Source organism: Aristolochia californica, unplaced genomic scaffold (genome assembly GCF_029961685.1).
Source record: "Aristolochia californica isolate CCGP_79_NKW_82.1479 unplaced genomic scaffold, dmAriCali1.0.hap1 SCAF_16, whole genome shotgun sequence".
Classification (NCBI taxonomy): domain Eukaryota; kingdom Viridiplantae; phylum Streptophyta; class Magnoliopsida; order Piperales; family Aristolochiaceae; genus Aristolochia; species Aristolochia californica.
Genome location: NW_027181837.1, coordinates 17,202,945 through 17,222,854, shown reverse-complemented (window position 1 = coordinate 17,222,854; position 19,910 = coordinate 17,202,945). Strand labels below are relative to the sequence as shown.

General features: G+C 40.8%; 1 protein-coding gene across 3 annotated transcripts in view; it reads left to right on the top strand.

Moving 5' to 3' along the window:
• LOC137953425 (uncharacterized) overlaps positions 1 to 9,096 on the top strand; it is a 30,836-nt gene extending 21,740 nt beyond the window's left edge. For 2 of the 3 annotated variants that reach the window (XM_068800828.1, XM_068800829.1), the window contains exons 5-11: positions 5,565 to 5,794; positions 5,945 to 6,002; positions 6,666 to 6,743; positions 6,835 to 6,923; positions 7,223 to 7,304; positions 8,344 to 8,523; positions 8,619 to 9,095. In XM_068800828.1, the coding sequence (XP_068656929.1) occupies positions 5,565 to 5,794; positions 5,945 to 6,002; positions 6,666 to 6,743; positions 6,835 to 6,923; positions 7,223 to 7,304; positions 8,344 to 8,523; positions 8,619 to 8,747 (846 nt within the window). In that variant the 3' untranslated portion in view covers positions 8,748 to 9,095. Of the gene's footprint in view, positions 1 to 5,564; positions 5,795 to 5,944; positions 6,003 to 6,665; positions 6,744 to 6,834; positions 6,924 to 7,222; positions 7,305 to 8,343; positions 8,524 to 8,618 lie in introns of all 3 variants that reach the window. The other variant, XM_068800830.1, reaches the window with a different exon arrangement.
• Positions 9,097 to 19,910: the final 10,814 nt, after the last annotated feature.

Genomic DNA, 19,910 nt, shown 5'->3' with positions numbered 1-19,910 from the left:
TCATGGGCTTCAATGTTAACCCTGAGCTTCTTACAGAAATGACAAGTATATTTGGATGCACAATAAGCCACTTACCTGCAACATATCTTGGTTTACCTCTTTTCAATGGGCGTATATGCAAGAGTCTTTGGAATCCGGTGGTGGAAAAAATGGAATCCCGCCTTGCATCATGGAAGGGGTGTCTACTTAGTAAAGCGGGGAGGCTCATCCTTCTCAAGTGCTGCATAGCAGGGATCCCCAATTATGCCCTGTCTTTTATGCCTAGTCCTGTTGCAATTTGTAAGGTTATGGATAGGCTAAAAAGAAGATTCCTATGGAGGGGATTGAGTGATGCTTTTAAGTACCATTTGGTTAGTTGGAATGAAGTATGCATGCCAAAGAATATGGGTGGCCTGGGAATCTGGAAATCTAGAGACATGAATCAAGCATTGCTGCTAAAATGGCTATGGAAGTTTAATACCCACTCCTCAAATCTTTGGAAGGAAATGGTTCTCGCAAAGCTAGGTGGGGACCCTCATTAGTGGATGTCTGGTGGGAATCGAAAAGGACTTTCCTCAATATGGAGAGCTCTATACCTTCTGCTTCCAAAATTTCATTCTGGAAGTAGATTCTATGCAGGCAATGGTAGATTGCTCAAGTTTTGGGAGGACTTGTGGATAGGACAGGAGCCCCTGCAGGCTGCATTCTTTTTCTCCTCACGTCTCGCAGAGACATATCAGTAGCAGAAGCTTTTGGGGGGTATGGGGGGGGGGGGGTGGGGGGGTGGGGGGTGGTATGAACCTCCATCGTAGAAGGGGTCTCTCAGATAGTGAGTCTTTGGAGGCTAGTCGTTTGATGGACCTTGTTGCTTCATTTAAAATTCGTCCTCTAGAGGTTGACAAGCTCATTTGGTGGCCGGATAAAAAGGGTTCTTTCACGGTCTCATCCGCATACGACTTCTTAAATGGCGGTAATTCGTCTTGGAGGGAGAATGAGATCAACTTTGTATGGCGTTTATGTGCCCCTCCAAAGGTAAAATTCTTCCTGTGGAGTGCCTGTCAAGGCAAAATCCTCTCGGCAGCCGTGTTGAGAAGAAGAGGACACCCCTCCGTTGATCCCTTGTGTCCATTCTGCAACTCTGACACTGAAACTACTAGCCACATTCTGCTCCATTGCAGTTTCTCTTGGAAGGTGTGGATCAGCATTCTTGGAAAGTTTGGGTTACAATTCTGCATGGCGGCTGATCTACTTTCGTTTAGTAAATCTCTCATTGGTACCTTTGCCGAGCCTTGGAAAGTTGATGTTCTCTGCCTGTGCCAGTTTCATATCGTGGGGGCTTTGGAATGAGCGCAATAGAAGACGATTTGATGCAAAAAGTGAGTCTTCAGACCGGGTTGCGGACCGAGTGGTAGGTCATATATCAACTTGGCTTTTAACAAAGAAAACATTCTCTTCCTATCTGGGCTCCTCCATTCGTGAAAACTGGGAAAACTTGGCTAAGATGCACATTGGGAAAAAGCTTCCGGTCATGCAAGAATGGACTCCTCCTGATCCTGGTTATCTCAAGTTAAATTTTGATGGCTCGTCTCTTGGTAACCCTGGGATTTCTGGTTTCGGAGGAGTTATTTCTGACCATTCTGGTAATCAGCTCTTCACTTATGCCGGTCCTCTTGGTATATCTGACTCTACGTCTGCTGAGTTACATGATCTCCTCTCTGGTCTTCGCGTCTTTAGAGATAAATGCAGGGGGGCCCTTCATATTCAAGGTGACTCAAAAGTGGTGATAGGCTGGTGTGAGAATGCATCCTCTCCTCCGTGGTGGCATTGGGATACTTTTAAGGAAATTTTAGAAATTACCTCAATTGTTTCTTGTATTTGGACTCACATTCCGAAATCCGCAAATTTGGCGGCAGATATGCTTGCCAAGCAGGGAGCTACCCTACAATCGCTGGTTGTAAGGGACATGCTCCCCCAAATTTTGTAATTTCTCTTGTTTTATTAATATATCTTTAAAAATAAGCACCTCTGATGATTTTAGGGTAGTATATCGATTCATTGGTCTTGGGTAGTTATTGGTTTTTGTTGAGTGAGAAAAATTTCTACATTGAAAAATGAGAAAAAAAGTTAATGGGTTATAAGATTGAACAATATGCTTCCTAAGTGGTTAGTCATTTTGGGATGGAACATGACTCAACCCAAAAATCCAACATGGTATCATAGCAGGTTGTTTGTGTGGGCTAAGGCTGTGTTCTCTAGGTTATTTGTGTGTTGTGGGCTCCATAAGGTAGGAGTCTGTGTGTTGAATGGCTTCATGAGGGATTTTGTGTGCCCTATAGAGGGTTCATGCCCATGTCTCAGGCCCGTTATGTGTAAGCTTAGACGTGAGGAGAAGTGTTTAGTGGGAAAAAAGTCCCACATTAAAAAATTAAAAAAAATTTAATGGGTTATAAGGTTGAGCAATAGACTTCCAAGTGGCTAGTCATTTTGGGATAGAACTGGGCTCAACCCAAAAATCCAATAGTTTTAAGAGGTAATTGTTGGGTAGTTTTTTTTTTCCTGAAAAAAGTGTAAAAGTGGGAACAAAAAAGTGTAATTTTGTGAAATTTCATGAAGTAGGAAAGAGATGGCAACCTAAAGGTAGGAAGCCCAGAATTTCACCCAAAATTTGTCCTTGACATGTAGGTGGTTGGATTCTCTTGATTTTTAAAGAAACAGATTGGGAAGTTGATTCTCATTAAAACAAATCAATTTGGTGCATTACCTACTAGTTAACCTCATAATCCTCCATTATTTAACATATTTTCGTCCAATCCTTAGTAATTCTTATTCCACCCAAGATGTTAGTACACTTGGAAAATAGATCACCTATAGAAAGGGAAAATAAAAGTGAATTCCAGGATGTTTTTCTTTCCCTGGAGAACACACTTTGTTGTGTTAGTATAACCTGTAGAACGTGCTAGAGAATTTTGTTTTTATATATTAACAAAACTGTTTTTCTTTTTAATTTTTTCAGTGTTAGTGTAATCTTATGAAAAGTTCATAAGGAGTGCATTAATAAATGGGTTCATGATGTAGATACAAGAAAACGGGGACGTATTCAAGTATTGGATTTCCAATTGGATTCATGTATATAATATACAATTAAATAAAACTATTAAAAATATTCTCAGTATTTGTGATATATTTACTTTTTAACATTAAGTGCTTAAGTTACTTGAGCCTTTGACGTAATGGTTACATGGAGAGGTTTCTAGTGTGAGGTCTTGGATTCAAGTCTCACCAGGGTTTAGAGGTGAGTGTGTGTGCGTTACAACTCTAATTGCATGCAAAGGTTGTAGAGGCAAGGGTACTGACCTATGGACCTAGTAAACGTTTTGCATGTGGGATTCTGGAGATTTTTACATGAAGTTATGGAGAAAGGACAGATTGCAAGAAGTTGAAATTAGGGTTTCTAGGTGTTTCAACTGAGGGGCCAAGATAAGTAGATAGAAAACGGGGTCTGAGGGTACGCTTGAGTAATTTAGGTTATTAGGGAGAGGGTATGATAGGTGGTATAGGGTTTTAGGGCATGGGGAAAGGATATTAGAGAAAGTTGGGATTGAAGGTGGGAGATGGGACTTGGTTGGGGAACAATTACGGTTAGGGTTCATGGAACTTTAGAGGATGTAGAATAGGGTTATTATAGGCAATAGGCTAATGAGGATTTGGCACATTGTAGAGTACTTCTGGAGACTTGAGAAGGAAAAGAAGTGGATGAATAGGAAACTAGAGTTGGAGTTAAAGAGGGAAGCCAAATTTAGTAAGCGGTGACTTGCGCGTGAAGGGAAGGACTATGGGGGGAAGGCAGACTCTCGTTCGGGTAAGCAAGGACGTGAGAAGACTAAAAAAATGGGAAGATTTAGAGTTGTAGTTTAGTTAGGAAAGTGAATTAAGAAAGGAGGAACCGATCTCCTAACTTAACCAAACTTAGCTAATCTATTCTAAACTTTTGGGAGGAATTCTAGAGGGACTAGACCTCTTGACTAGGATTCGTGGGGAGCACTTGGGGGGCCGACTAGGACTTGTGGGACTTAACTAAGGCAGGGTAGACTCAAATAGAAGGGAGAGAAACAATGTGACTCGACTAACTAGGACTAGGGCTATAGACCAAATATAATTCAGACTACAGAATGAGGGATGGGCAGCAGGTTACTAAGGGGACTAAGCTAATGACTGAAATAGAATGAATGGAAATAGAACTGAAGACTCCTACCTTTTCTAAGGGTTGTCTACCTCATGGGAGCGGTTCAGTTGGCGAGACTCCTTACATCAGATAGATACCCTATTGATCAGATGCCTGGGTTAGCCAGAGCTAGATAATAGAGAAATTGGTTTTGATTGATTGATTGCAAGGGCCCAAAGAGCATACGTTATATAGATTGACTAACTAAGCGACTACTGCTCTCTGCTCTCTGCTCTCTGTGGGACTAATAGGTTAGATTCCCACCGACTTATGAACTAAGCTACCTCCTATCTATATTGAACTTGGACACTTTTGGACTATTCTTCTCTTCACTCATGTGTGGTTTTACTGGGGGAGAGGTTTCCTCGTCAAGCCTTACATCTGCACTCTCCTACTTAAAGTAAAATACCTGCTTACAATTAAAACACTTGCTGAAATAAAACTAGACTTGGTCATATTGGGTCCACACAGGGGCAAACCTGCCTTATTCTTCCGACCATCCTCCATAGCTCACTTAAGCTCTTTGGGCCTGAGAAATTGGGTTCATAGTAGTGTATGATCAACACCAAAAGAAAAGTGCTTAAAATACTGAATACATGATACTTTAAGACTTAATGATACAAATTAAGCAATTAAAAATTTATAAAATAAAATTTGAATTAGAGAACATAATTTTGGAATTTAACATAATTAAGAATTAAATTGATAATTATGTTTTTTTATTAATTTCATGAAACAACTTAGAATATCTAAATAAAAATTTAAAATGATAATTTTACACATAATTTTTATTACTTAAATAATATGATTATCTATTATTCAATTATCATTACTGTAACTTAGGGACTTAAAACAATGGATTGAACAATAATTTAAGACTTTAACTTAAGAATTAAATCATTTTAAATTAATAGAAGGATCTTTAAATGAGTCTATGAATTTGAATTTTAAGATAACCACGAATTACATTCTAAACAAAGTAAGTTTAAATTGTCAAAATTATTTACTCATTTAATTATAATTTAGCCTATGAAATAAATAAATGAAATCATAATTTATATAATTTTTTAATATTTATAAAAACTTTTAAGGTTTTTAAAATTATTTTAATAAAATATGGAAAGATCTGCCATTAAAGTGGAGGTTGGTTTTCTGCGGAAAGCTATGGGCATGAGAAAGGGGGGCGGGCAGTTCCTCTTCCTTGTGGAAAGCTTATTTTCTGCAGAAGAATAAGAAAAAAGATTGTATCCACTTGGTTTATATGACTAAAACCACCAAAATAAGATTTTAGTTATTTATGTATCTATTGTTTTCATCTTTCTGTCAGTCATAATTGGGTTACTCTATTGGACAAAATTTTCAGGTTGATTATCGAGGTTATGAGGTAACTGTAGAAAGTTTTTTACGGGTTTTAACTGGTCGTCATGAGCCTGCTGTTCCAAGGTCGAAGCGTCTATTAAGCGATGAGGGAAGCCACATACTTCTATTTATGACAGGTCATGGGGGAGATCAATTTCTAAAGTTTCAGGATTCCGAAGAGCTTCAAAGTCATGATTTAGCCGATGCAGTCAAGCAAATGAAAGAGAAGAGAAGGTGGAAGGCTTTATTCTCATGCTTGTAGTTTCTATCTTTTTCTTGTAACAGAAGTAGGGATCATTCATTTCTTATTTGGAATTTTGTCCTGGAAAAAAGATGTTTATTTACTTGACGTATCTGAATCTTGATAATTCTATCTGCCCTTAGGTTCAAGGAATTATTGATTATGGTAGACACTTGCCAAGCAGCTACTCTCTTCTCTCAGGTTAGTAGTATCCAATTTTAAAACCTTACACGTATTATTTGCCGCCAAACTACGTAAAATTTTCAGATTCAATCTTTGGTATCGCAAACTGAGTGCCAATCCTAAAGATGGATATTGCCTTTCAGATATCTAGAGCTATCTTGAGGAGCATGTGATTTTATTTGCCATTAATTTGCTCAATGTTTAATGAACAGAACTTCTCAGTTAGCAAATTAACAGATGAAAAAGTAACAATTAACTCATATACGGAGAATCTGATACCAAGTAAGGTGCTTGTTAGAATGAGGGATGAAATGAAGATATTATAGGAAGTTTGAGAGGCAATTAAGTGTTCTGAAAGCAAAAGAGATATATGAGTACAAGATTCATCGAAGTTTCTAAAACATGGAAGTCTATTTTTATGGAACATTCTATCAATTTCTGATACTTTATTTCCAGGTTATTGATTCTGTTACTGAATTATCAAGACCTTCCTTGAAAATGAAATTTCCCTACAAAATTCTTAAAGACTACCATTTGGTTCCCAAAAAAAGCGAGTTTCCTGGGGAAGAAATTGATCCACAGAAGTGTTTTCAAGTTCTTTCTCTCTACTTTCTGTAATTTCTGATTTATGACGGGTACTTGTACATTTAATACATGATTATCACTTTTGTTGTTTTGCAGCTTCACTCTCCAGGAGTTTTAGCGATTGGGAGTAGCATGAAAGGAGAAAATTCGTATTCTCATCACCTTGACTCTGATGTAGGAGCAAAAAGTTTTGGTCTTTTTGAATAATATTTCCTTTTTCCTTTTCTGAATAACATGTTCCTGATATTGTGTTTATTTGTTGCAGGTTGGTGTTTCTGTTGTTGATCGATTCACCTATTATACACTTGCTTTCTTTGAGAGGCTAAATATGTACAACAATGCCTCATTGAGCAGGTGTGAATCTAAAATCTTCGAGATTAATGTGTAGTTTACATGTAATGAAGGAGACCAGGAATGAGAACCGTCTACCCATATTTAGGACCTTGGGGTCCAAGTTTCATTGATTGGAGTTGAGGGATGGCGTTATTTAGAAGTATTATGCATCTCCTTTGTTCTTTATTGCACCATGTTAATTTGGCCTAGCATTATGTTCTGGCCTACGTAGGAGTCTCACTAATTCCTTTTTTCTGTGTTGAATCATATTGATTTGGATTAGCAGTTCTGATTCGTGGCCTCTTTTGTGAACTCTGCAGTCTCTTTACTTCATATGACTGGAATTTGTTGATGTCAACTGCATACTACCGAACGGATCTTTATGAGCGTCCTTTGGAAGAGGTGGGCATATGGTTGGTTTTATATCTGATTCAATTCTTACTTTTCCATATTTTCAGTGGATATAATTGGCTATCATGCTTTGCTTCTGTTCATGGCATCAGGTTAGGAATCATTGGCTTAAAGCATTTATAATTCTTGAAACATTATTAAAATGGTTCTCTGTTGTGGCCTTTTTTTAAGCTAGTATGTACACTTCACCAATTCCTAGCTCTTCTCTGGAGGGATAATTGGAGGCCAGTGGCTTCATTCGTGGGCACTTGGATTTAGATTTTTTCCAATTTGTCTCCTCTTCTAGTTGGATGGACTAAACTCAATCTTGATGACAGTTTAAAGTAGCCAAGGTTTACTGGATGGTGGTGTAATCCAGGGAGCAATGGAAGCCATGTTGCATGCTATTTTTTAGGGTCACCCTACTCTAGCAATTTCTCTGATCCCCTCCTAGTTGAAGGATTTGGTGGTTGTCATTAATTAGATGGCTAAAGAAAAACTCCCTGAAGGATGGCTTGTGTAGATTGATGATAGATTCTTGGATCCGGACACAGCTCAAAGTTCTAATCATATTGCTGTTGTTTTTTTTGCTTGAACTGGAGTGTCACTACGATGACTAGTCGTGTCACAGCCTACCCATTAGAACAATAACTAGTGTATGATTGGTATTTTCTCTATATCGCATTTATGAATGAGTTCCTTGTGATTTATTTTCTTTAATGAAATCTATTTCTCATTGTTTTTGAAGAATAACATTTGTTATCCTATAGGGTCGCCATCCTTTTTTTTTTTTCTATGAAAATGAGAACTTTATAGAAGAGAAGAGAAGCTACAAGTTACAAAAGGGAGTCATGCTCTTGACAATGAGAGATTGAAGAGAGATGCCTCAGGTTTAGGTTTTAGTGTTTAAGTTAACATATAATTCTATCCATTCCCTTGGATGTGGTCGTGTCTGTATTTAAATTTTTGTAGCATCCGTTAGATCGCTTTTTAACTCCTGTGATCATTTTGTTATGGTGATCTCTTAGTATGTTCAGTTCTCATGGCTTAGGTACCTGTAACAAACTTCTTTGGGTCGGTTATGGAGACCAATCACACAGACTCAGCATACATAAGCAATGCTGTTGAGTACCTGCTTACTCCTCACATGAAAACTGTACTCAACCGAGCAATGGAAAGAACTTTGACTAGCATAACTGCTGAGGAGGGAAGACCCATTTCTAGCATCAAGGTAAAATTTCAGATTTCACATTTTGATTTAGTTAAAAGGGGTTATATGTGAGTGAAAATATTGAAATTGCTCATTTGTTTTTTTTGTTTTGGCAGGGAAATGCTAACTTTCTCAGCCCTATTTTGAAGTGCTTGGGTGAGGTGGACACTGATGAGAATGTAGTGTACTATGGCTTGCTAGTAATGCCTGCAATTTTGGCAATATCTAGTTGGCTGTTAAAATAGCTGAAAATTGTAAAAAGTGTACATCGTATCCGAGAAAATTGAGATTATTGCGAATACAAGATTATGTGCGAGTTTGGTTCAAAGCAACCAGTTGAGAACCCTAATGGCAAGGGCTAAAATTGAAAGATAATGGGTCTGAAAATTAGAGCGATTGCGGTGCAACTTGCAGTAGCAGGAATCAAGTGCACCCCGAAAGTACCAATCGGTAGGCCTTACAAAATTGATTTGCCAACAGATTTCTCTCTTTTCTGTGGAACGGTGTTGTCTTTTGAAATGCAGTAGCTGTTTTGTGCCAAAAACATAGGCAAGTGACTTGAAAACTGGAAAACTTTTGTTCAAGCTTACTTGAAAATAGTGCACGCTGAGGAAAACGGAATTCGAATCTATTTTCATTTACTAAATCATTAGTGTACATGACCAACAATTGAAAGTAAAAAATGAATTACCTATGTAAATCACTTTTACTCGTTTTACACAGGAGGACGGGGAAGAAGGCATCTACCACCATCTCTGCCTCTGCTCCCTCCCCTTTCCCTTTTTGTCTTCTGCCCCCTTCGCACACAAGGGAAACTCCCGTGTGCCTGAACCAAGTGGGATTGAACTGGCTGACCTAACTATGTCAGCTCTTTTTTCCTAATTCTTGAATTTTTAGGTTTTGTGATTTGGACAAGGGCCTGGGTTCGGTTGAACCTAGTTCAATTAGCTGAGTCTGTACTAGTTTTATAACATTGATGTGAGCTGTATGCATTCAATTAAAATAACATTCTGTTACTATTATTTTTCTAATAAAATCATGACTATTAGCACCAAACATGAGACTTTTTTGTTAGTTTTCCTTCTAATAGATTTTTACATTTCCAAATTCTAATTGGAGACACCACATAATTATAGAATTTTTGTTTGTTAACATAAAGACTTCAAAGATCAATCATGATGAGCCCCCTTGATTACAAAAGTAGTCTGGGTACTACTCTCGTAGTATTGAGGACTTCAAAGTTCAATCATGAGAATTAGACATGGCAACTTGTTCCTCTTCCATATGCTAAACAATCGGTGGGCTCTAAGTAGGTTTTTATGTTGAAGCATAATTCAGATGGTTTTGTGGTTTGTCTTAAAACCCGACTTGTGGCTAAAAGATATATTCAGTGCGATGAGGTTAATTATGAGGAGACGTTCTTGCCTATTGCCAAGCTTAATTAGATGCACCTTTTACTCTCCCTTGTTACAAATTCTCAGTGATCAATTTATCAGTTTGATGTAAAAAATGCCTTTCTTAATGATGATATTAAGGAGAAGATATATATGAAGTAATCACCTAGTTATGTGGTTAAGGGGAAGTTGGTATGCCTCTTATATGGTTTGAAGCAATCTCCACAAGCTTGGTTTGATAAGTTCAGGCAAGTTATGCTTCGATTTGGGTTTACATGTTGCTCTGTAGTTCATTGGGTATTTGTCAATTATACTAACGTAGGTGTGGTGCTACTTGTAGTATAAGTTGATGATATTATCTTGACAGGAAGTCATAATGACGACATTAATCAAGTTAAGCATAAGATTTGTAGTGAATTCAAGACGAAATACTTGGGGTGACTAAAATATTTCCTTGGTATTGAAGTTCTTCAATCCAGACATGGTACTATTCTATCACAAAGAAAATATGTACTTGACTTATCCCAAAGACACATGAATGATGGGATGTCGTCCCGTAGATACTCCTTCGGATACAAATACAAAATTATGTGCTAGTTCTGGAGAGGAAGTTGATGTGGGCAAATATCAAAAGTTAGTTGAGAAGTTAATTTATCTTATTATAACAAGACCAGATATTTCCTTTGTAGTTAGTATGGTTAGTTAATACATGTACATACCCTAGATTTCTCATTGGCAGGCATTAGTAAGGATCCTCAGATATTTGAAAAAGTCTTATGGAAAAGGATTTCTATACAAATGCCATGGACACGTAAAAATTGAAGGCTTTGTTGATGCAGATTGGGCCGGATCTCCAGATGATCGAAAGTCCACTTCAGAATATTGTACTCTAGTTGGAGGCAACCTAGTAACCTGGAAAAGTAAAAAAAGAAAATTGCAATTGCAAGATCCAGTGCTGAAGCTGAGTATAGAGCTATGACACTTGCAATAAGTGAGCTCTTATGGGTTAAATTGCTCTTAGCAGAGTTGGGGTTCAACCATGGAGGACTTATGAAACTCCATTGTGATAGTCAAACTACAATCCACATTGCCTCCAACCCGGTCTTTCACAAGAGAACTAAGCATATAAGGGGATTGTCACTTTGTTAGAGAAAAGCTGCAAGCAGGAATTATATGTCTTACGCATGTTTCTTCTCACATTCAAATTGCTGATATACTGACATAACTTATCAACTGAATTGTTCTCTCTACTACATACAACAAGCTGGGCACATATCATGTTTTCTCACCACCAGCTTGAGGGGTATTGGAAGATATGGTCAATCTTAAATGACATTATTATAATAACTCTTTTTTTTACTCTTATTCACACCTATTAGGGTGAAGAGTATACTTATAATTGATGTATTCACACCTCTACGTGCTCTCCCTTCTTTCTTCTCTAGCTATCCTTTCCTCTTCCTTTCTTCTTCTATTTTTTTAGCCTTCTTATTCTTTCTTCTATCCTTCCTCCTCTCCTTCATCACACGTGAACTTAAAGTTTAGAGATAACGGAGTTATGAAAATAACATGGTATCAGAGCACCTTATTTCAAGACTCCATGGTACAAGTTTCGATTTAAAGAGCAGAAGTCTTCTTCTTCGATTTGTGTTGGAATTTCTTGAGAAAGCTAAGTTTTTATTCAAAGTTTGATCCTTGATGTTTCATTTATATTAATGCCAGATATATGCTAGATCTTTTTCGTCCAGAATTTATGATTCTTTCTTGAGATTTATGAGGAAAAGTTGAAATTTTTTCTACTCCATGAAAGTTGTTTTTTTTTAGGAAGAAAGTTATCGGTTTGAGGAGTTTTATGACCTTGTTTCTATGCCTCACACAACATTGTTTTTCTTAGCTGGTTAATGATATTATTCTTTGAAAATCAATAGTCTAATCTATCATTGCTCGATACCTTTTTTTATTATATACCTGGGTTGAATTGTAGTAATACTTGTTGAAAAATTGCTGCAATTTGATATCTTGAATTGTTGTTTGATGTATGCTAAGAAGTTCTACATGAATTCCAGAATTCTGAAATAATTCTAATATATTGAACAGAGATTTACCTCTTGTTTTAAAGTCTCTTTGATCCTAAAGAGCTCTTATATTTGACAATTTTAATTTAGGAAAGTGTTGGTAATCTAGGAAAGTCTATATTTGGAAAGTTTCTTGGTTTGTTTTTACAGAATCTGGATAGGATTCCAACCAAGAATTCGTTGGCGTTTTGGATTAGAAACTTTTCTCATATGGACTGCCCAAATTGAAAATAAATCTTGTGATTAAAGTTTACAATTACCAAAATTTCCATACTTGTTTTACTTCTGCTATACTTGGCATGGGGTAGATCGTAGAAAAAAATATGATGTACCTCGGAAATTGAGTTGGAACTTTGAGTCATCGATGTAGAGGGGAGGGTAGAATGACTTTTTTTCCCCGCACGTTGGACTTCACATGGACGGCGTGTGCTTTGTCTTACACCTTGCACACATCGTCTGATTTTGAACTTTGATGGAGTCAGAATCGGATTTTTGCCAAGTCTGCCAGTGTAGGGCATCGGAAGGCCGAGTGGTCACTCAGTTTTGGTCATCGACAACTTTCACAAGTTTCATCGGAGTTGGGTCACCTGGTGGTGGAGATTTAGACGAGCGCCCGAAGATACGACGACAGAGAGTTGTGGCTTTAGTGCTTCAGCGACGGGGAGGAGGATTCAGTGAGATCAATCACTCGGATACCATGTGGAAGAATCGGATGGGAGGAGAAAATATTTTCCAATGTTTTACATTAATGAATCATAGGTATTTATAGGTTACAAATTTACAAGATAAGTATTATCAGTAGATTATATGATAAGGGTTGTCAACATGATAAGTGTTATAAAAGAGATAATGGATAATTGTTATCCGTTATCTCTAAAAAAGAACATCTTACTACACAAATATGAGCAATGTATTGAAATCAAACCATCAGTGTGGTTCCAAATGGGAAAGATAGTTTACGAACAAAGTTGGTACAAGAGATATTAAGGTCTGATACAAGGCAGCAGAATGCCTCATCCAAGAGAAACCAAAGCAAAACTAGCACATAGAAAAGTAACTTCTCGGAACAAAACGCTAAAACATGAAAGGTTCAATGGACCCTTTTAACCACTCTCTTGAACGTTTTGACTGGTTACTAAAGGTCTTGGTGAGCTCAACATGGACTCCTCCGATGGCGACATTGCCATCTCGTGGAATGAGAGTGACCACAACGTTTTCATCAGCGTCCGCTCCAATTTCATCCACCAATGAAGTGATACCGAACTTCTGGATGGTCTTGGTGTGTGAGCCATCTTCATTGATGTGGTTGTGATGAACCCTGACAAAGCTCCCGGTGAACGTTCCTGGTCCGGCGACAGAGGAGCCTTGGGTCTTCCTTGTTGACGTACACATCAAACCTAGTGGTCTCCGGACCATTGAGCTCAATGTCATTGATGGACAATACTTCTGCCTCCCGGCGCTTTTCTGTAGCAAAGCGAGAAGTTCTTGGCCTTCTCACTATGGCTCTTTTGGTGCTGGAAAGAGGGCGCGGCTTTGGCCCAAACTCGCTTACCGATGATAATGGCGGGGTCGAGGCCGCTGCTGATGGGGTAAATGCTAGGGAAGAGTTCAGGTACTCAACCGGCACGTTCCGGTACGCATATCCCATTTCCCATATCCATTTGATTGTGGGACTGTCAAACCTGTTTCATTAAATAAAAAATATATCAGATCACTGTTCTGAGAGATACTTCTCGAGGACATTTATGATCGAATAGTTCCAGATAGATTCCCACCTCCAATGGATTCAACTTTTTCTATGTTCCCAGATTGTGTAACATTGAAAACCTTCACATGGTAAGTGTTGAAGATACCTCGCCTTGATTCAAGGCTCTACTTTTGTATACTTTCAGTTGAAGATAATTAGCCCGGATTAAAGGCTAATTCTTTGTATAGTTTCCGTTTCAGTTTTGATATGTAATATTCTGTATATAGTATTGTAAAGATTATAAATTGATCAGCCTCACCATAATCCGGGCTAATTCTTTGTATAGTTTCCGTTTAAGTTTTGATCTGTAATATTCTGTATATAGTAATGTAAAAATTATAAATTGATCAACCTCACCACCTTCGAAGTGTGGTGGTTTTTATCAAATCCTTTCATGGTATCACAACGAGCATTCTACCCTGTTTCTGCCGCATGACTCTAGATTTCTCTCAAAAAAAATTCCTCATCGTTTTGTCTAGCTTCTCTACTCATTTTTTCCCTCTCTTTTCTCTACCGAGGTGCCGCTGTTCGCTATATTGACGTCTGTTGTAGCTGCTTGCCGACAGTGAATCAATTGACAGCTACCTGTTGGAGATTGCGTCCGATGCGAATCTGAAGCCGATACGCCGTCAAGTTTCTGTCTCACGCTAGGCTCTTCGCGCTTGCTGCTGTTCGCCCTCCGGCCACAACACCACTTGTCCCCAGTTTGCAGGCGCCAACGCCGCCGCTGTTCGCCATTGTCTTCAGCTGAAGCTCCTGGAGAATCCTCTGCTCCATCCAGCAGAAAGAAGAAAAATTTATCTCATTGTTCGCTGCCACCTTCTAGAATCAGCATCGTTCGGCGTCGTCGTTTGCCATCAATCGCTATTCTGTTTGCCAGTTTCTTCTCCGTCGACTTCTTCTCGGCCTTCGATGCTATCAGACCGGTTTCTCTCTCTTCCGTATTTACCGAAGTCTCTCGCCGCGCTTCTTTGAGCATCATCTGCTCCATCGAGCAGACAAAGAAAAAAAAAGCCAAAATAAAAATAAAAAGAGGGCTTCCAAATCTTCTCATCTTCTTTCTTTTACCACTCCAATCCACATGATCACTATCAAGATTTCTTCCTCCAATTATCTTCTCTGGAAAAACCAATTTCTTCCTCTCCTTGACAGTCAAGAATTATTAGCCTATGTGGATGGTACTCTTGTTCCGACAACTCGTTTTGAACCAACAACCTCTACCACACTCAACCCCAAATTTCTGGCATGGAAATCAGCTGATCAACGACTTCTCAGTTTACTTCTCTCACCACTCTCCCATGTTTTGAAGATTTAGTTTCTAAAGCAGAAAGTTTTGAGTTGTTCCAGTGGTCCCTTGAGCTTTCTGCCACCACTGCGGCATTCAAAGCCACTAATTGCAACTGTACCAATATCCATGGAACTTCCTCTGGTTCCCATGGCAACCAGCGCAGTCGTTCTCACTCCCATGGCTGCAACTCTTCCAACCAAGGATGCACCCACTCTGGTCAGGGTCATCGTCCACCCGGCTGTCAACTTTGTCGCATGGAGGGCCGTTATGCTGACCGTTGCAATCAGCGGTATTCTCGGACTGATTCCTTGGCTAATCTTGCTGAAGCCTTTCAACACATCTTGTTCTCTCTCTGGATCCGAGGCTGTTGACAGGTTTTTGGACACTGGGGCTTCGGCCCATATGACCACCGATCCATCTACTTTGGATCAGTCCAAAAATTACACAGGTAAGGACTTCGTGATCGTAGGAAACGGTGCATCTCTACCCATTACCTACACTGGTACTTTTTCTCCTGTTCTAAATATTCACTTATTAGATGTCTTGGTTGTCCCTCATCTCACTAAAAATCTCCTTTCAATTAGTAAATTAACCTCTGATTTCCCTCTATCCGTTACATTTACTAATACCTTTTTCACTATCCAAAATCGTCAAACAGGAAGGGTGGTGGCAACTGGTAAAAGAGATGGAGGGCTTTATGTACTGGAGAACGGCAACTCTGCTTTTCTTTCTGTCCTTATAAATAAATCTCTACGTACTGTTGAGTGGTGGAGTCTGGTCCACAACACTCGAGTACATGGGCACCGTAAGAGAGGTGGGCCCAAGGGACATGGAGGGAATTTAGCAATTCTTCTTTATGTTTGCGTATGCTGCACTCAAGGGTTTTCTTCCACGGGACTTATAGAAGCTCGGGACCAACAGAAATGGGGTAGGTCATAGAGTTTTGTGGGCTTCTACATCGGCATCAGACGGTGTTGCAGCAATGGGAGATCGAGAGGTTTCTTGGTCTCAGACTCTCGTCGGGACGACGCCGCATCGAGAGATTCGACATTGCAGAGAAGCGCTTGGACCCAGAAACGAGAGGGTTGAGAGGCGACGCTCGGTGCAAGAAGAAATGAGGTTGGAGGAAGAGAGAAGCTCGAGAAGGACGACGACAATAGAGGAGCTCTCGGTAGACAGAGAGGCTCGAGAAGGATGACGCCATTGCCATCGCCGGTGTCGGAAGAGATTGGCTCTGGGTTTCGGTATTGTAGTCGGAAGAGACTGGCTCAGGTTTCGCCGCTGTAGCCGAAAGAGACTGGCTCGGGTTTCAGCGTTGTCGCCGGAAGAGACTGGCTCGGGTTTCGGCACTGTCGTTGGAACAGGGAGGTGTTCCCGGTGCTATTGGTAGAGGCAGCAGGGAGCCGCCTTATGTGTTATTGGCAGAGGTAGCAGGGAGCCGTCTCAGGTGCTGCTGGTAGAGGCAGCAGGGAGTCATCTCAAGTGTTTTTGGTAGAGGCAGTAGGGAGCCGTCTCAGGTGCTACTGGTAGAGGCAGCAGGGAGTCGTCTCAGGTGCTGCTGGCAGAGGGTGCAGGGAGCCGTCTCAGGTGCTGCTGGCAGAGGCAACAGGGAGGCCGTCTCAGGTGTAGTTGACAGAGGCAGTAGTGAGCCGTCTCAGGTGCTGCTGGCAGAGGCAGTAGGGAGGCCATCTCAGGTGCTGTTGGTAGAGGCACTAGGGAGCCGTCTCAGGTGTTGCTGGTATTGTGATTCCTCTATTGTATTGTGATTCCTCTGATTTGAAATGAAATCGTCTACAATTCCTGTGGACGTAGGCAATTTGCCGAACCACGTAAAATCTGTGTGTCGTGATTGATTACCTGTCTCTTTATTGTCAATTTTTTCATAACAACTGGTATTAGAGCTGAGGTTTGGGTCTGAGGGAAAAACGATGGCTAGCGAGAGGTGAGAAGATTGTCTACAAGGCCATCGTGCAGTGCAGAGATGTGAGTGGCGGGGAGAGTGGGTCCAGTGCACCTACTCCTATTATTTCGCAGTCAAATCCAGAGTCGTCCACTCCTGTATTTGCAGTTCGTAGAGTTACGAAGAAACCCTGCAAGATGAAAATTCTAGCAAGTGGGAGTTGGCCATGAAGTGTGTTACACTTGAGAAACTGAAGTTGTGTGCAATTTCAGTTGGTCTTCTAGCATGAAGACAGGCGTAGTGAGTTGCAGAGGTGGAGGAGGTAATGTTCAAGGAAAAGGGCAATGCAGTTGGGTGTACCAGTCTCCAAGTGGGAGAATTGTTGAGTGGTGGAGTCTGGTCCACAACACTCGAGTACATGGGCACCGTAAGAGAGGTGGGCCCAAGGGACATGGAGGGAATTTAGAAATTCTTCTTTATGTTTGCATATGCTGCACTCAAGGGTTTTCTTCCAAATGACTTATAGAAGCTCAGGACCAACAGAAACGGGGTAGGTCACAGAGCTCTGTGGGCTTCTGCATCGGCATGAGACAGTGTTGCAACAGTGGGAGATCGAGAGGTTTTTTGATCTCAGACTCTCGTCAGGACGACGTCGCATAGAGAGAGTCGACGCTGCAGAGAAGCGCTTCGACCCAGAAGCGAGAGGGTTGATAGACGACGCTTGGACCCGGAGCAGCTCGGGACGAGCGTCACTGGTGCAGGAAGAGATGAGATTTCTCACCATCGTGAGAAGCGACGCCGCTGGAGCAAGAGAGAAGCTCAAGAAGGACAACGACAAGAGAGGAGCTCTCGGCAGATAGAGAGGCTCGAGAAGGACGATGTCGTTGCCATCGCCGGTGTCGGAAGAGATGGGCTCGGGGTTTCTGTATTGTAGTCGGAAGAGACTGACTCGGGTTTCGGCGTTGTAGCCGGAAGAGACTGGCTCGGGTTTCGGCGCTGTCTCCGGAAGAGACTAGCTCGGCTTTCAGCATTGTTGCCGAAACAGGGAGGCGTTCCCAGTGTTGCTGGTAGAGGTAGTAGGGAGCTACCTCAGGTGCTTCTAGCAGAGGCAGTAGGGAGCCGTCTCAGGTGCTACTGGCAGAAGCAACAGGGAGCTCTCAGGTGCTGCTGGTAGAGGCAGTAGGGAGCCATCTCAGGTGCTGCTGGCAGAGCCAGTAGGGAGGCTATCTCCGGTGCTGCTGACAGAGGCAGCAGGGAGCCATCTCAGGTGCTACTGGCAAAGGCAGCAGGGAGGCCGTCTCAGGAGCTGCTGGTAGAAGCGGCAGTGAACCGTCTTAGGTGCTGCTTGCAGAGGCAGCAGGGAACCGTTCCAGGTGTTGTTGGTAGAGGCAACAGGGAGTCGTTGTTGTGAGAGACAGTGGGACGACACTACTGTTGTAACAGATAAGCCCCTCTATTGTATTGTGATTCCTCTGATTTGAAATGAAATCCTTTGTAGCTCCCGTGGACGTAAGCAATTTGTCGAACCACGTAAAATCTGTGTGTCGTGCATGATTACCGTGTGATTACCTGTCTCTTTATTGTCAGTCTTTTCATAACACGTGCTTCATATGATTTATGGCATGCTCGTTTTGGTCATGTGAATCACTTTGTTATTTTATTTTTAAATAAAAAATGACATCTTTCTCTTACGTCTTTATTGCCTTCACTCAAACTATGTAGTACCTGCAACTTGCTAAAAATCATCGTTTGCTTTATTCTCGAAATGAACACAGGGCGTCTCATGTGTTAGACCTCATTCATTGCGATCTTTGGGGTCCTTCCCCTGTCAAATCAAATTCGGGTTTTCTTTACTATGTAATTTTTATTGATGATTATTCCCGATTCACCTGGTTTTACCCTTTGAAATTTAAATTTGATTTCTTTGATTTTTTTTTAAAATTTCAAATTTTTTTGGAAACCCAACATTCCTCTTGTATCAAAATTTTTCAAAGTACTGGTGGTGCCGAATTTACTGGCAATTGCTTCAAAGCCCATCTACGTTCTTCTGGTATTCATCATCAACTCTCTTGCCCATATACACTTGCTCAAAATGGTTGTACTCAATGAAAACATCGTCATGTGACTGAGACTGGTCTAGCACTTCTCTTCCACTCTCATCTTCCTCCTCACTTCTGGGTTGACGCTTTCAACACTGTAGCTTATATCATCAACTGCTTGCCCACTCCGCTTCTTGGAGGTAAGTCCCCTTTTGAACTTTTATACGGATACTCTCCGAATTATGAAAATTTTCATCATTTTGGTTGTCGTGTTTATCCTTGCATGATCATATGTCTCACAAACTTTCTCCCCACAACATTCCTTGCATTTTCTTAAGTTATAGTCCCTCTCACAAATGATTTTGTTGTCTTGATCCTCTCACCACTAAGCTGTATATTACCCGTTATGCTCAATTTGATGAAACTCTTTCCTACAATCCCTAGCTCCCATGCCCAACCTCTCTCTTATCTTCACATTTCCAATATCTTGGAATCACATATTTACCATATTGAGCCAAGCACCCCTTCCCCTCCTCCCCATTCCCCGCACATTCCTCGATCCAGCTCTTCCCCATGTAATATTTGTTCTGACCCTTTGGATGAATCTGTGCAGGTTGATAATCCTCTTGTAGGTGCTTCTTTGCCACCCTCGGCCTTTAGTCCGTCTTCTATTGAGATGGCTGCCCATCCTCCTTCTCCCTCGGGCTCTCATCCTATGATCACCCGAGCTAAAGCTGGTATTTTCAAGCCTCGTCATCCAGCGCATCTTAGTGTCTTGGGCTCCTCTGGACTTATTCTGACTCTTCTTACTTCTACTGAGCCCCTTGGCTTGTTGCTATGGATGAACACAATGGCACTTGGATTTTGGTTCTTCGTCCTGTCAACACCAACATCGTGGGCTCTAAACGGGTGTTTCACACTAAATATTTGCCAGATGGTTCTGTTGAGCGTCTCAAAGCTCGCCT